Here is a 14,173-nt window from a genome sequence, read left to right as displayed (position 1 = left end):
TGTGTGCCGGTGGTCCCGATCAGCGGCAAATTCTTCTTTGATCACAGTTCTTTGACTACGAGATCGACTCAAGCATGGCGAGAGCTGGTCTCTCAGTCTCAGGTGGGTGTTTGCCGCCATTCTTAATCCATATACTATATCATGGCACTCTCTCCGTCCATAAAAAAAAAATATAATTATCGCTTTTTTAAGAAGTAAAAATGTTTAAATATTGATACAATTTATATAAAAAATACTAGCATTCATCATAAAATAAGTATGGGTAGACTAGTTTATCATAAATTTATTGAAAGACATAAATATTAATACTATTTACTACTCCCTCCGTTCCAAATTATAAGTCATTCCAAGAATCTTGGAGAGTCAAAGCATTTTCAAGTTTGACCAAAAATATAGAGAGAAATATAAAGATTTATGTCATAAAATAGGTACACTATGAAAATATAACTAACAAAGAATCTAATGATACTTGGTTGGTACTAAAAATGTTATTATTTTGCTATATAAATTTGGTCAAACTTGAAAAACTTTGACTCTCCAAAATTCTTGGAATGACTTATAATTTGGGACGGAGGGAGTATAAACTAAATTAAATTTAAGATTGTTTAATCCACACTGATCCTGTAATTGACGAAGGGAGTATCAACTTGGTGAAGTCGGAAGTAGGCAGGAACGACCCAAAATGCAAGGGAGTACTCCCTCCGTACTCGATTTTGTTATCGTTCTGAGCTCCCTCCACGATTTCGCAAAAGCTTGACGTTAGACGCTCGCACTGCCCCATGTGGACGGGTTTGCCCTTGGCTCGCATGTATCCGTTCAACTCTAGCCATTAATCACTCTATGCCTCGTTACTTGGACGCCGCCTATTCTTGGCTCTCGCGCGAAGCCATACAAAAGAAAAAGGGTGGCCCCAAGACTCGAATCAGCGACCTCCAGCCTCAGCCTGCGAAGCTCACGCCACTCGAGCTATAGCAGATTATAGTCAAAGAAGCAATCGCAACGCTATTTAATAGGGGCGAAATAGGAAAACTAACCCCTACTTAATCGTTTCTTGGTTAGCGCAATTCTCTCTAAAATGTCAACAAAATCGAGTACTGAGGGAGTATAATATACTGACTGCATTACTGTCGTACTATTCAATCAGCTGGGACCTTGGAGCACATATCTCTCGTGTGTGGGACAAGGAACTTACATTGCAGATGCATCTCTGGAGAATGCGCACGATATCCATGGATTCGGTTGTCCTCACCTGCGGCTTGGTTCGTTCGTCCGTGCGGACCCAAAGCCGTCGTCATTTTTAGGGGGTATTTGGTTAGAGTTGTTAAAGTTTAACAGACACTGTAGCATTTTTATTTTATTTTTTAATTAATGTCTAATTATAGACTAAGTAGGTTTAAAAGATTCGTCTCGTAAATTATTTTCTAACTATATTTTTAGTTTTATAAATAATCTATATTTAGTACTATATGTATGTGTCTAAATATTTGATGTGACGGACGGCCAAACGGGACCTTAGTTACGTGATTGTGAGGCAGCAACAACAACAACAATGTGTATGCATGTGTTTGCACGAAAACCAATAAATGCTATCTGAATGGGCATTTATTAGAGGCAAATTTGCCATGCACTCTTGGGGACCTCAAAATTTTTTGATAACTGCACTAAAATCTAAATTTTTTAGCACGACAGATTTTAGGTCAGAAAGAAGTGTTGTTAGCTTTTTAGGCAAACCTAAATTTTTTTGGGAACTAATTAACAAGATCTTAGAGGGTGTTTGGTTGAGAGTGTTAAAGTTTAACAAATATTACAGTAATTAGTGTCTAATCATAGACTAATTACGCTTAAAAAATTCGTCTCGTAAATTATTCTCTAGCTGTGTTTTTAATTTTATAAATAATCTATATTTAATACTTAATATATATATTCAAGCATTCGATATAATAAACGGTAAAGTTTAATAGGCTCAACCAAACATGGTAGTTAGTAATAAGGTGCAGTGCAGCTTCACTGACCACTTGGCATTATAAAAGTTAGGCCCTGTTTAGTTTTCCACCTAAAATTTTTTCATCCATCCCATCGAATCTTTGGACACATGCATGGAACATTAAATGTATATAAAAAAATAAACTAATTACACAGTTTGGTTAAAAATCACGAGACGAATCTTTTAAGCCTAGTTACTCCATGATTAGCCTTAAGTGCTACATATGCTAATGATAGATTAATTATACTTAATAGATTTGTCTTGCAGTTTCCTAACGAGCTATGTAATTTATTTTTTATTAGTTTCTAAAAACCCCTCCCGACATCCTTCCGACACATCCGATGTGACATCCAAAAAATTTTCATCTACAATCTAAAGGGCTTTAAAGACTGACGACTCATATGTCAACCGAGCGTTCACTTCTTCATCAGAAAGCGAACCTCAGTAATCACGTTTGGAGGAAAGTAGAGCTCTTTCTTGGATCCATCAGAAAGTAAATCGCTAAGGGCTTTCCTAACACTCCACGCTAGCTGTTGGCCTCGACATATCATGTAGAGATGAAAACGGATCAGATAGAGACGTATATCACCAATATTATATTTGTTTTTATATTTTTGGTCGGATTCGAATTCAAATACGGATAATGTCAACCATGTCGGATAAGATATGATTAGTCGACATCATAAATATATGATTTAAGTATTCGGATACGGATACGTATATGTATCGGATGTTGAATATTCGAACTCGAATATGGACAGATATGAACTCTTTTAAACGAATTCGGTCTCTATTACGGTCGAAAAATATTAGTACTGTTTTTATCCCTGATATCACGTAAGCTCGGATACTATATGGAACAAAAACGTAAGGAAGTGGTAGGATGGTAGGGTGTTAGATTAGCCTGCTGAAGCATCTGACGTCCACAAACTGCAGAAGTAACTATAGAGCCACACATTGTAAGGTTGAGACACAACACCAATATCTTGCACTTTCTAGTGGTACCACGTGCTCTTACACATGACCCAAGAAAGTGCACATAACCCAAGGGAGTGTAGAAGAGAGAGAAACAACAGATTAGGAGATGGCACGATAGTGGGGGCCAACAAGAAAAAAATAAGTAGATAATGTGCTTGCGCTGGAAAGATGTTATTAGCTTCATTACACCTAATCTTACATATATTATAGCTTTTTGCTGAGGCTGTTAATTATGTATGTCTTAGTTGGGGGAGGGAGCTCTAAAGGATCTCAAAAGTAGCTTTCATGCATTTAACTCAGGAGCGTGAACACCAAAAGGATAAAATTTGTCATGCATGCATTACCAGGTTGAGATAAGTTCTATTGTCAAAGTGTCCACTATTATCTCTAATAATGTCTGCCACGCAAGAGAAGCTAAAAGACAGCAACATCCAATAAACCTAAATCGAAAGCAACATGTGCAACGCATTACTAGGAAAACAGAATATTCTTGAGGCCGAACCCTCAAGAAAACCATGAAACCGCTAAGGAAATTATTTTGACGGTCAACTCTTGAGGAAGGACTGCCAAGGGTAGAGCACAAAGATTTCCACGGGGTTTTAGCCGTCAAGTAAACAAAAGCGAGATCATTTTTTTTACATTGTCAAAAAAAAATTATATAACAACACTCAAAAATATATATTTTCTTGATGGTCACATCTCCGTCCGAGGTTATTCATCTCAGATAAGTGTCAATATGTATTCAACAATTTACTCGAGGGTCTGCACCCAAGCAAAATAACACATTTTTGGCAGTTTGTAATAACACTCAAGGTGATATAAAATACCTTGGCAATTTTGAATAGCATCTAAAAAAATATTGAATTATACCTTAATAGTTTATAATGATACTTAAGGAAATATTGAATTACATTGGCAGGTCAAACTAATACTTAAGGAAATATGAAATTACCTCAACGGTTTGAGTTAGCACTCAAGAATACATATTTTCTTTCATGTTTTCTCCAACCCCTAAGGTAATGGTATATTCTTGAAGGTTCAATTTCGCTCCTCAAAGAAATTGTTGGCCACTAAAGATAATTCATTTTTTAGTTGTGACAAGTTATCTTTTAGTCTACTAGCCTACCAAGCCCTAGCTAGTTCGTTTAAGATTATCTGTCGAATCTGTTAGCCATTTAGCAGTGTTTTTCTTTTACACTAAATCAATGAACAATACTTTTAGCCATGGCTTATCAGCCAAGCGAATATTTTTGAGTTTTTTTTTTGCAATCTAGGTGAGTTGTAATTTTGACCATGATTTTATACTTGAATATATTTGTTAAATCTATCAAACTTACAAGATTATGAAGTAGTTTTATAGATACTTATATACACACATCGAGCTTTTATTTTCTTGAATTAAATATTTCAAAAGATGCTGGAAAGGTGCAGTATAATGCAGATGCTCGCAATGCACGAACACTCATACACATGAATACGTGAACACTACCCTTGTGATCACCTTCAGAGACTGGCCCGGCAAATCCTCAAGATGAGATTGACGAAGTCACCACTCATTCTGTTATTAACGAAAACACCGTCTACCACTAAAAGCACAACACCGTTAAATAATCCTAGAAATAGTCACAGAGTCAAACACTTCATGTCCTACTTAGATTCTTGTAACCACTAGTCTATAGGCTCTTTCGCCTCTTTTCAAAAATTTGACCGAGTGGAGTGTCTCTTCTCCTTTCTTACTTTCTTATTGTTATGTTATCCTTCCACTAATAACCATTCTATTTTGACAATCATAGATTTTAGAAAAGGTCCGCTTCAGACTTCTTCGGTATGGATTTTGTGGAGCACTACCGAATGGTTTTTTTAGAACACGCTGTAGCACGTATTTCATTAAGCAGAAAGAAGTTTGAAGCTTATAACCCGGCAACACACAAGTTGCCCTCCTAGCTCTACTGATTACAGCCAACAAATACAAGATACAAATATTTTGCAACAGAAAGAGATAGCAGACAAGGCAGTCAAACAACGGTAGCTTGCAACCTGGAAAGGATGTTTTGCATTTGCTTGTTCCCGGCCATAGCCCAAAGCGAAGCTTCCTGCTGCATGGCGCTCACCAGCAAAGGCGCCGGGTTAGCCACAGACCTGAAGGTTCTGACATTTCGTTCCTTCCAGAGCATCCAACCAATCAAGAACACAAGAGAATCGAAGCCACGCCGAAACGGTTTTGGGACCAACTTCCTTGCACGCAGCCACCAGTGTAGCGCGGGCTCACCAAGGTCACCGAGAGGCACCTGCAGATGATCTTATGGAGCCACAAATGCCAGACCTCCCGGCTGTAACAACAGGCAATGAGAATATGGTCCATCGTCTCCGGCTGCTGATCACACATGATGCACACATTGGAAGCATGCAGCCCATGTCTGAATCTACGATCACCAGTCCAGCAACCCCCATGAAGTGTTAGCTAAAAGAAGGTATGCACTCTCGGTGGTGCAGCTGTCCGCCAAATTTGCTTGGCACCCAGCACTGGTGAAGATCCCAGGAACATGGCGCCATAAGCTGAGGCCGCCGAGTAGGCACGGTCTGCTGTGAGGCCCCAAGTGAACGTGTCAGGCTGTTGGGACAAATTGAAATCTTCCAGCAGGTCACAAATCAGGCTGATTTCAAGTAGAACCTGCAGAGTTGGCGCTGCCATAATATGCGTTACCCATTCACTGGCAATGCTTCGGCCACAGTGGACAACTTCTTCCTGGAGCGAACTGCAGCGTATACGTTGGGTGCCAGCATAGCAAAGCTCGATCCCTTGATCCATTTATCTGTCCAGAAGTAAGTTGATTGTCCATTACCAACACAAAACACTGTTGCCGCCTGGAACAACGCCATGGTCGATTTCTCCCTTGTTGCTGGCCATCTGCCCTCTATGCGATCACGCCAGACCCATCTCACCCTCAGGGCGACCCCAACCCTCCTCAGGTCCGAGATCCCCAGACCACCTAACTCTCTGGGTCTGCACACCTTGACCCAAGCAACTTTGCATTTCCCTCCAGCCACAGCATTTGCACCAGCTCAGATAAAAGCACGCCGCAGCTTGTCAATAGCCTGGATCGCCCACGGCGAGAGGCATAGTGCGATGGAGGTATGGATGGGAATGGCCGACAGTGTGGCCTTAACAAGCGCCACTCTGCCAGCCACGTTCAGCAACTGGCCCTTCCAGCCCGGGATCCGAGCCGCGACCTTGTCAATCAAGAACTGTTCCTCAGAGCGCTTGAGCTTGTAGACTGAAAGCGGGATGCCAAGATACCTGCGTGGGAACGTCTCCAGCTTACACGCCAGAATTGCCTGTAGGCGAGCAACATCAAGCTCGGTGCAGTGCAACGGAACCGCAGTGCTTTTCTCCAAATTGGAGAATAGACCCGAGGCAAGTCCGAAAATGCCCAAGGCAGCCTTGACAGCCAACAGGTCCCTTTCAGGTGGGATAACGAAGATCACCGGGTCGTCCGCATACAGGCTGACCCGATTCCCTGGCAACCCATCGATGGGAGTGAGGAACCCATTTCTCTCGATCCAGCAGAGCAGACGGTTCAGCACTTCCATCACCAGAACGAAAAGCATAGGCGACATAGGGTCGCCCTGACGCAGACCACGCGCATGGCAGATTCTCTTCTCAGGCTTGCCGTTCAGCAGTACCCTGGTGCTGGAGGTAGAGAGTATGTTAGAAAGCCAATTCCTCCCCAGTGTAGTCCAAAGCCCATATGGCGTAACACGTCGAGGAGAAAAACCCACGCAACTGAGTCAAATGCCCTTGCCAAATCAATTTTGAGACGCACGCATGTCAACCTTCTCGAATGAATTGCCTTGTATGCAAGCTGAACGTCTCTAAAGTTGTCGTGGATACTTCTACCCGCCCGTTCACATTATATTGTAATAATTTTTGTCTCCCGCACAGGATTTAAGATTACGATGAGATGGGTAGAACGACCTGGGAAAAAGTAGAGATAGATGTGCGTTAATTCTAAAATTTTGAGGCATCATGTCTTTCTTCGTTGCCACAACACTATCACACGCGCGCTGTGGACACAACCTTTTTATGTTTCGTCGTCATTCATTTTTCCTCATGATCGACTTCACAGAAATAATTTCGTGAGTGATGGTTGCAACTAATTCCAGGATGACGCGGTTCCATTCTCCAGATGTGGTTACACACATGTACGGGACATGCATTTTTGTACAAGAGGCACAAGTTTAACTGCGCGACTATATTATCTTTACTAACCCTGGCTCTGATGAAATCGACCAATCTACTCTGATATGAATTCTCCTTTTTTTTTTGACATATGACTTCACGGTAAGCTTTCCACTTCAAAACTGATTTATTTATCTCCTACGCACCATAATTGCAAAGGCTTTCAAAACCCATGTACTGGTGACACTCAATCTTGTGAACTATGTTTGAGATTCCTACCCCACCTGCAGGAAGACGATGATTATTTATGTAACTATCCAGCGCGCCATAGGGATTCTGGTTAATCTCAGCTAGTTTTAGAATATGGTACCAAGAGAAATTGCGCTGACAAAGATCATGGAAGCCAAGATGAAGATGATGAGTGAAGCACGCCCTAGCCGACTGATCAACTTCCTCACATAGTGCTGGCTGATGATGGCAGCAATGAATGCAATTGCGATGAAGTAAGCAGCTACAAACAAGGCAAACGAATTGAATCCAGAACCAGCTGTCACTGTAATAATCATGGAGGAAATGTGGAAGAAGAAGAAGATTACCGTAAGGCACTGGAAACCTGTGCAAGAGGTAGTATTCAACAACCGACATGGAGGATGAGAACATCATTGCAAATGTTGCTGTAGCACTAGAAACCTATCGTAGTTCCAGTTGTTAGGGATGTGTTCCACCCTTAAAGCATGAGGTTTTTATAGCCTTTAGAAATTACTAAGAGCTACCGAAATTATACTTTTTTTGGGTACCTCAGCTGTCGAAATTTAGTTATAACCCAAAGATAACAATCGTTGGTACCGCAATTTAATTTATACAATGGTACCTCAAGGCTAGTAGAAATGCTCATAAAGCACAGCTTGAGAAAACCCAAAGAACTTTTAATGAAATTGTATTCAAAACAAACCATAGGAGCGTACCTGGGGAGGGATACCGAGCTCCAAGAACAATGGACCCATAATGAAGCCACCTCCAACACCTAGTAGACCCCCCACGAGCCCTGCAATGATACCAAACTGACAGTATACAAAGAGCTGGCAAGATTTTAGGGCATTCTGTTGGCTTCCCTTCGATGATAACACCTTCTTTCCAGTTGCCAACCCATGTGCTTCATACATGGTCACTCCTACTGCCACAGGGATCTGCATCAAGACAACAGAAAATAAAGATTTAATCTATGATGCTTTCCAAGTTTTTTTATTATACGAGGATTGCAATTCGAATCAAATTCTTCTCTTAGAATTTAGAAAAATTTCCATCTAAATCCTAAAAATTCCTATAGCAACAGTCCATGGCATATGGCTAATATTGTCGCCATATCCCATCTGTTTTTTTTAACATTGAAACCTGGAGAGAATTCAAGGCCCAGTATAGCGCGGAGCAGTAAGCACTGTACTTCTGCAAATATTGAAAGAGGACACCATAGGCATTATTACTTGTGAAGAGGATAGAAGCAATTAAAGAAAGAAACTGATTACAATATGCATGGAAATTTATGCGAGATGCAACTGAATGTTAGACGAGCGGAGAGGCTGTAGTATGGATCCTCACATTTGCGATCTGAAGCCCAAGGAATGCCAGCCACACAAATGCAAGGAGACCGAACTCCTTCCAGTAAACATTCTTCAGAAGTGATGACTTCTGAAACGTTGGACAAATCTAGTTCAAAAATCTTATGGCTATTGTTTGGAAAATGCAAGACTTGAATCATTTGAAGTTTGCCTTCTCATCATGTAATGGATTCTTTGCGCCAACGGCATCACCTGACCCTATAGGGACTATTGTTGCATGCTCTGGTTCCTGATCTGAAACGTTATATTAGGGAAACAATTTAATCAAAAGGAAGAGGTTTCGCATTTGGTGAAGATCATAAAGAAATCATTTTTACATAATTGCTCCACTCTTTGTGCGGTCTCCTGGAATGGAAGAGATGAAAGCATTCCAATTAGTATAGCAGAGGGAGAAAAACGAAAATGAAGATTACAATGGGATTGGGCAAGAGTTACCCTTTTCTTTATGGTCTCTTTCTTCCATGTCTCAACGCCCTTCAAGAAGGCCTTTGTTGATGTTACTGTGATTCAATTTGCATTGAAAATGCAAACCCAGGTCAATCAGCAATCAGGGTCTCAATGCAATGCAAGGGCAATCAAATTAGACAAGAAGTTTTCAAGGTGCTTGGGGATTATGAAAAAAACAAACCTAGGAAGAGGATTATCAGGAGAGCCGTGACCAGCCAGTCAGGGAAAACAACATTGAAGATTACACCTATGCTGATCCCAAGCATCAGCATAGGCTGGATGAGCATGGCGAGGTCGTAGTCGATCAGCGGTATGTCCAAACTCGGGTGCTTCAGCTTGAGATTGCAGTAGACAGTTGACACAGACGCACCCATGATCATGCCTGTTGATGATCACAAACACAGAGCATCGATCATTCTGTTGACTACTGATCCATAAATATAGGAATAATAGAGGGAGCGAGCATTAGATGCTCACACTTGGACATGGCGGCCGATGACTTGGGATCAAAGCCGATGATCAACGCTAGCATCGGCAGGAAGACGCCGCCTCCGCCGACGCCGCCAACGCTCCCAAACGCGGCGCCAAAGAACCCGATTAGTGACCCCAGCACGATCCGCCACCCAAATTCCATTGGCTGTTTTAACACGAAAGAATTAAACATCCAGAAAATGCACCACATTGTTTGCGAAATCGTGCCTGAAAACATTGCACTTGCAGACACATTCCGATATACAAGTACAAAGTAATCCTGCTCGTCAAAAAGCACGAGGCGCTTTTTGCATTACCGGCCAGACGTAGGTGGTACGAGTTGCCACCATCAGTTTTCCGCGTCGAGTTACGTACGCCCATCCCCGTGTCGGCGGCGGCGGCAACAACGGCGGCCGCGCACGCGACGCCGAGCGCGGCGACGGCGTGCCAACGCCACCTCCTCCCCATTTCCATCGTCGGCGAGGAGATGGAGATAGAGAGAGGCTTCGTGGGATCGCGGATCCAGACGGCAGGAAATGGTTTGGTTCCTGGCACCGGCGGCGGCTACCGGCAGCAAAACCCTAGTCGCACCTCTCAGTCTCTCTCAGCGCGTTGGCGGCGTAGGTTCTGTGCGTCTTCTTTGCGCGTGAGGAAGAAAGGCGAAATGGGTTCAGGAACTCAGGATGAGTTGGATGTTTTTATACGGATGGCATTTGCATGTATAATACAGTAATACTGATGTATGTGGGGAGTTAGACAAGGGCATTACTCCTATTCTGCAAGTGCAGGCCTTGTTTCAAAAACCAAAAAAACTAAGATTTTCATCACATCAAATCTTGTGGCACATACATAGAGCATTAAATATAGTCGAAAACCAAAACTAATTACACAGTTTATCTGTAAATTACGAAATGAATCTTTTAAACCTAATTAGTCCATAATTAAATAATAATTGTTAAATAAATAAAAAGTGTTCCAGTATCCAAAACCAAAAAAATTTGGAACTGAAGCAATAAATTTGAAGAAAGCATTACAAAGCTGAGTCTGTGACAACGATACCTCAGGTATCGATCGGTCGTCGGTGTATCGTTTAAAGAAAGGGCCATCAAACTTTACAAAGCTGCAAATACTTTACAAAGCTTTACATACATGGCACTAACAAAAAAAAAGATCCATTATTATACATCCTTGTTTTGTGAAATGGTGATAAAAAAAAATCTTAAAACTAGAGGCGAAATCCAACGGGTACGGTGCGCGTCAACACAGCGCCGCAGGGGCCATCGATCATATACTAACTCCTGTACTTGTGTGGTGGCTGATGACTGTCATTAGCTACCAGCAAGCCCCTGCACTTTACCGATGTCCACTGCCAGAAACCTGCTATGGAAAAAACGTAAGCGACTGTTTCACAGCCAGTCACAAGTTTGTATTCAATTACGGTGATGGTGACAAGCAATTCAATATTATCCATTTCATCCTGTATAAATAGGCAAAGTCAAAGTACACTGTAAACACAACAAGAATGAACTCTAGTATTTCTAGTACGTCAAATAACATGAGAGCGCATCAGGTCTCACAAATGCAGAGTTGACAAACCCAGTACATAGACAAAAGATGAAGCAGATAACTGATGCCAACTTTTCATGTATACAAAATTGACAATTATTTAAATTTCTCACCCAAATAGCTTATTTACTAAAAGTTTGTCTTAACAAACAAATAATTTGCATGTCTTGCATGTTCTCCGAAAAAGGATTTCTCGAAACTGATAATACTACTGTGAGGGCCTCTTTTGCAGTAATTCTGCCAGCAAGCACGGTTACCTGGATCTACTGCACTGCAGCACATAAATGTCAGTACTCAGTAGTGAACCAAGTCTCAAGTGTTTAGATCACCAGGCTGAATGAGCCTTGTTACTATTTCTCCTATCATTGAAAATTTTCAGCAGGTCTGAAAATGGCACGGTGGTCTGAAACATTCATCAGTCACACGAGCCGCCTGAAGCAATAAGTTATATGATTCATGTCACCCGGAGAGACTACTAATTTGGGTCTAAAGCTAAAAATGCATAACCTTTGAAGCTCCTCTAGTAGAATTCTGGATAACCTTCTATCTGATAAGAAAGTTATCTTTCCTATCTCATTCAGTTCCATGATTTTTTTTGGTTCTCAGCATTCAGAAACACTATCAAGCTTAGAAAATTGTATACTTTGACCAGAAAGCTTACATATTTTCCACTGCCATATCTGGTGGCACAAAGGGAATTGGCAAATATGTTTGTGCATCATTTGAATCAAGTTCGCTTCTCATGGAACAGGTCATGTTTGAATTCACAAGCAATGCATTCCCTGTTAATCCTATTTCACCTTCTCATCATTTGAACCAGCAAATAATTTTCGAACACTTTGCCCTTCTATAGCAAACAATGTGACAAATAGATCCAGGATGCACAGTAATTAATTTAGTAAATTGAAGGAATTCTCCTCTTAAGAAATAGAAACTCGGACATTTCTCTTTTTAACATTATAATCCAGTTAGCCTCTTTTTGCTCACGGAGATAGCTTAGTTTATTTGACAAGAAAACAAAGTACTACTACATGATACATTGCAACTGTGCACGAGGAAGAAGTGTTAATTAAACTTTTTAGATCTTTCATCACAGGTGCCAGCTCAGTAGCTGTTTCATCATTCCATACGAATCACCAGCCTTTACCACATCAAAATCAAGAAGGCACATAGCAGCCAAGAATCATCAGTAAGGAAGAAACTACTAGTAACTCTCGCATGAGCTTAAACATCTGGGATAAACAAAATGTCTGAGCTTAAAACCACACTACATTACTGCCAAGCAAACAACATGCAGCAAAGATCTGATTCTCGCAGTTACCTCTAATAATAAGAACAAAGCTAAATTGAAATTCACACCTTGGCCCAAGCTATAGCCAGATACTAGACTTCAGGGATCAGCAATTGAGCAGTTCAATCGAAATCCGGCACCAAGATCGCCTTCTCTGCCGCCTCCTCGCCCTCGTCGCCTTGCGCCCGTCTGGGTTCACTGACGCCTTCCCGGACCCCCTCGACGCATCCATCCTCCTTCCCCAGCTTCTTCTCCCCGCGCCGTTCCCCGACAACGACGACTGCATCCTCCTCTTCTCCGCGCCCACCGACCACCACCGCGTCCTCGTATCCGCCTCCGCGCCCTCCGCCGACGACCACCACTTCATCGGCGCCGCCGTCGCCCGCGACGCCGCCGCCAACAAGGGCGTCAGGGGCGGCCCCGCGGTCGGGTCCGGCGTCATCCACGCAGCCTCCTCGGATTGGTGCCGAGACGCGGCCCTCGTCGTCGTCGTCGGAGTCTTGGGAGAAGGGCAGGCGGGCGAGGCGTGAGGCGACGGCCGCGGCGGCGAGGGAGAAGGCCTCGGCGATGGACTCCGGAGGGAGCGCGCAGTCCTCGAGCCCCGCGTCCTCCAGCCGCGGCGGCCGGATGGGCACGCCTCCGCTGACAGTGAGCTCGTCCTCGCCCTCCATTGGATTCGCCGCCCCCGCGCGACGAGGCTTCGAGAACAGGAGCGGATAGCCGCTGGCGCTGGTATCCCAAGTCCCAACCCCCCGGTGCTCAGGTCTACGAACTCAGGGATATATAACTTTTTACCATCATTAAGGGTCTGTTTGGTACAGCTCACAACAGCTTTATAAACTCTTATTTCCAAAACAGCTTCATAGGTGAAGCTGTTTTTCCCCTCCTCTCACAAAAACATAAGTTGGATGAAGCTGAAAAAAGTAGCTTATTATACCTTCTCTCTCATTTCTCTCAACTATGCATGAAGTAGTTGGTGAAGCTATTTTGCCAAACATTTTTTTCAAAACAGCTTAGCTTCATCTAGAAAGTCACTCATGAAGCTATTTTCTAAAAAAATAGCTTTACTAGTGAAGTTGAGCTGTGCCAAACAAGCCCTAAGTTTAGCATCTCTCCAAATACCAACTTTAGAATGGTAAATATATTTTTATCACTAGAATCACGAATTCGATACAAATATACCATATTTACCTTGGTGGCAGTCCACATCAGCTGGCCAGCATAGAGGGTGAAGGAAAAAAGACCTCCTTGCCCCTGGCGCCTTGCTCTCCCTTTCTCTCAGCAACGGGTTCGGTTCAACCCGCTTGTGAAGCCGCTCCACTTCTCAAAATAACTAATGGATCAAATCGAGTCGACCCGGAATAGAAGAGGGGCAAAAGGTTCGTGACCCTATAGACCGGAGGTTCGACCCACGACTCCCTTGCACCGCCTCGCGACTCAGCGTCTCCTCTGCACCTCCCGTCCTCTTGTCGTTATGGGGCTCCAGCCTTCCACCGCCGCTCCTCTCGTCGCCGCACCTGAGAGTGCAGGAGCTCCCTCGAGATCGAGCACAAGCTGCAGAAGGTGCTTCCCATCTGGCTCTCGTCGCTTGGGGCTCGCGCCCTCCGCCGCCACTCATCTTGTCGCCGCAACCGAGAGTG

At 43.0% G+C, this 14,173-nt stretch overlaps 1 protein-coding gene and 1 pseudogene across 2 annotated transcripts; both read right to left on the bottom strand.

Annotated features, from left to right (window-relative positions):
- On the bottom strand, positions 6,971 to 10,144 carry LOC8055543 (annotated as a pseudogene).
- On the bottom strand, positions 10,672 to 13,281 carry LOC8054594. Of its 2 annotated transcripts, none has more exons than XM_021454822.1 (2): positions 12,602 to 13,281; positions 10,672 to 11,056 (listed from the first exon to the last, which is right to left on the bottom strand). In XM_021454822.1, exon 1 carries the CDS (start codon positions 13,202 to 13,204, stop codon positions 12,656 to 12,658), a length of 549 nt encoding a protein of 182 aa, XP_021310497.1. In that variant the 5' UTR covers positions 13,205 to 13,281; the 3' UTR covers positions 10,672 to 11,056; positions 12,602 to 12,655. The 2 variants fall into 2 exon arrangements, with proteins under 2 accessions (XP_021310497.1, XP_002460080.1); XM_002460035.2 differs by having other exon boundaries at positions 10,672 to 11,053.

The sequence above is a fragment of the Sorghum bicolor genome, chromosome 2 (assembly GCF_000003195.3).
Source record: "Sorghum bicolor cultivar BTx623 chromosome 2, Sorghum_bicolor_NCBIv3, whole genome shotgun sequence".
Taxonomy (NCBI): domain Eukaryota; kingdom Viridiplantae; phylum Streptophyta; class Magnoliopsida; order Poales; family Poaceae; genus Sorghum; species Sorghum bicolor.
Note: the sequence above shows the minus strand (reverse complement) of the source record. Positions and strands in the feature narration are given on the sequence as shown.

Bases quoted from the DNA above. Each gene is read 5' to 3' on its own strand.
- LOC8054594 (XM_021454822.1), bottom strand. From the start codon at position 13,204: ATGGAGGGCGAGGACGAGCTCACTGTCAGCGGAGGCGTGCCCATCCGG.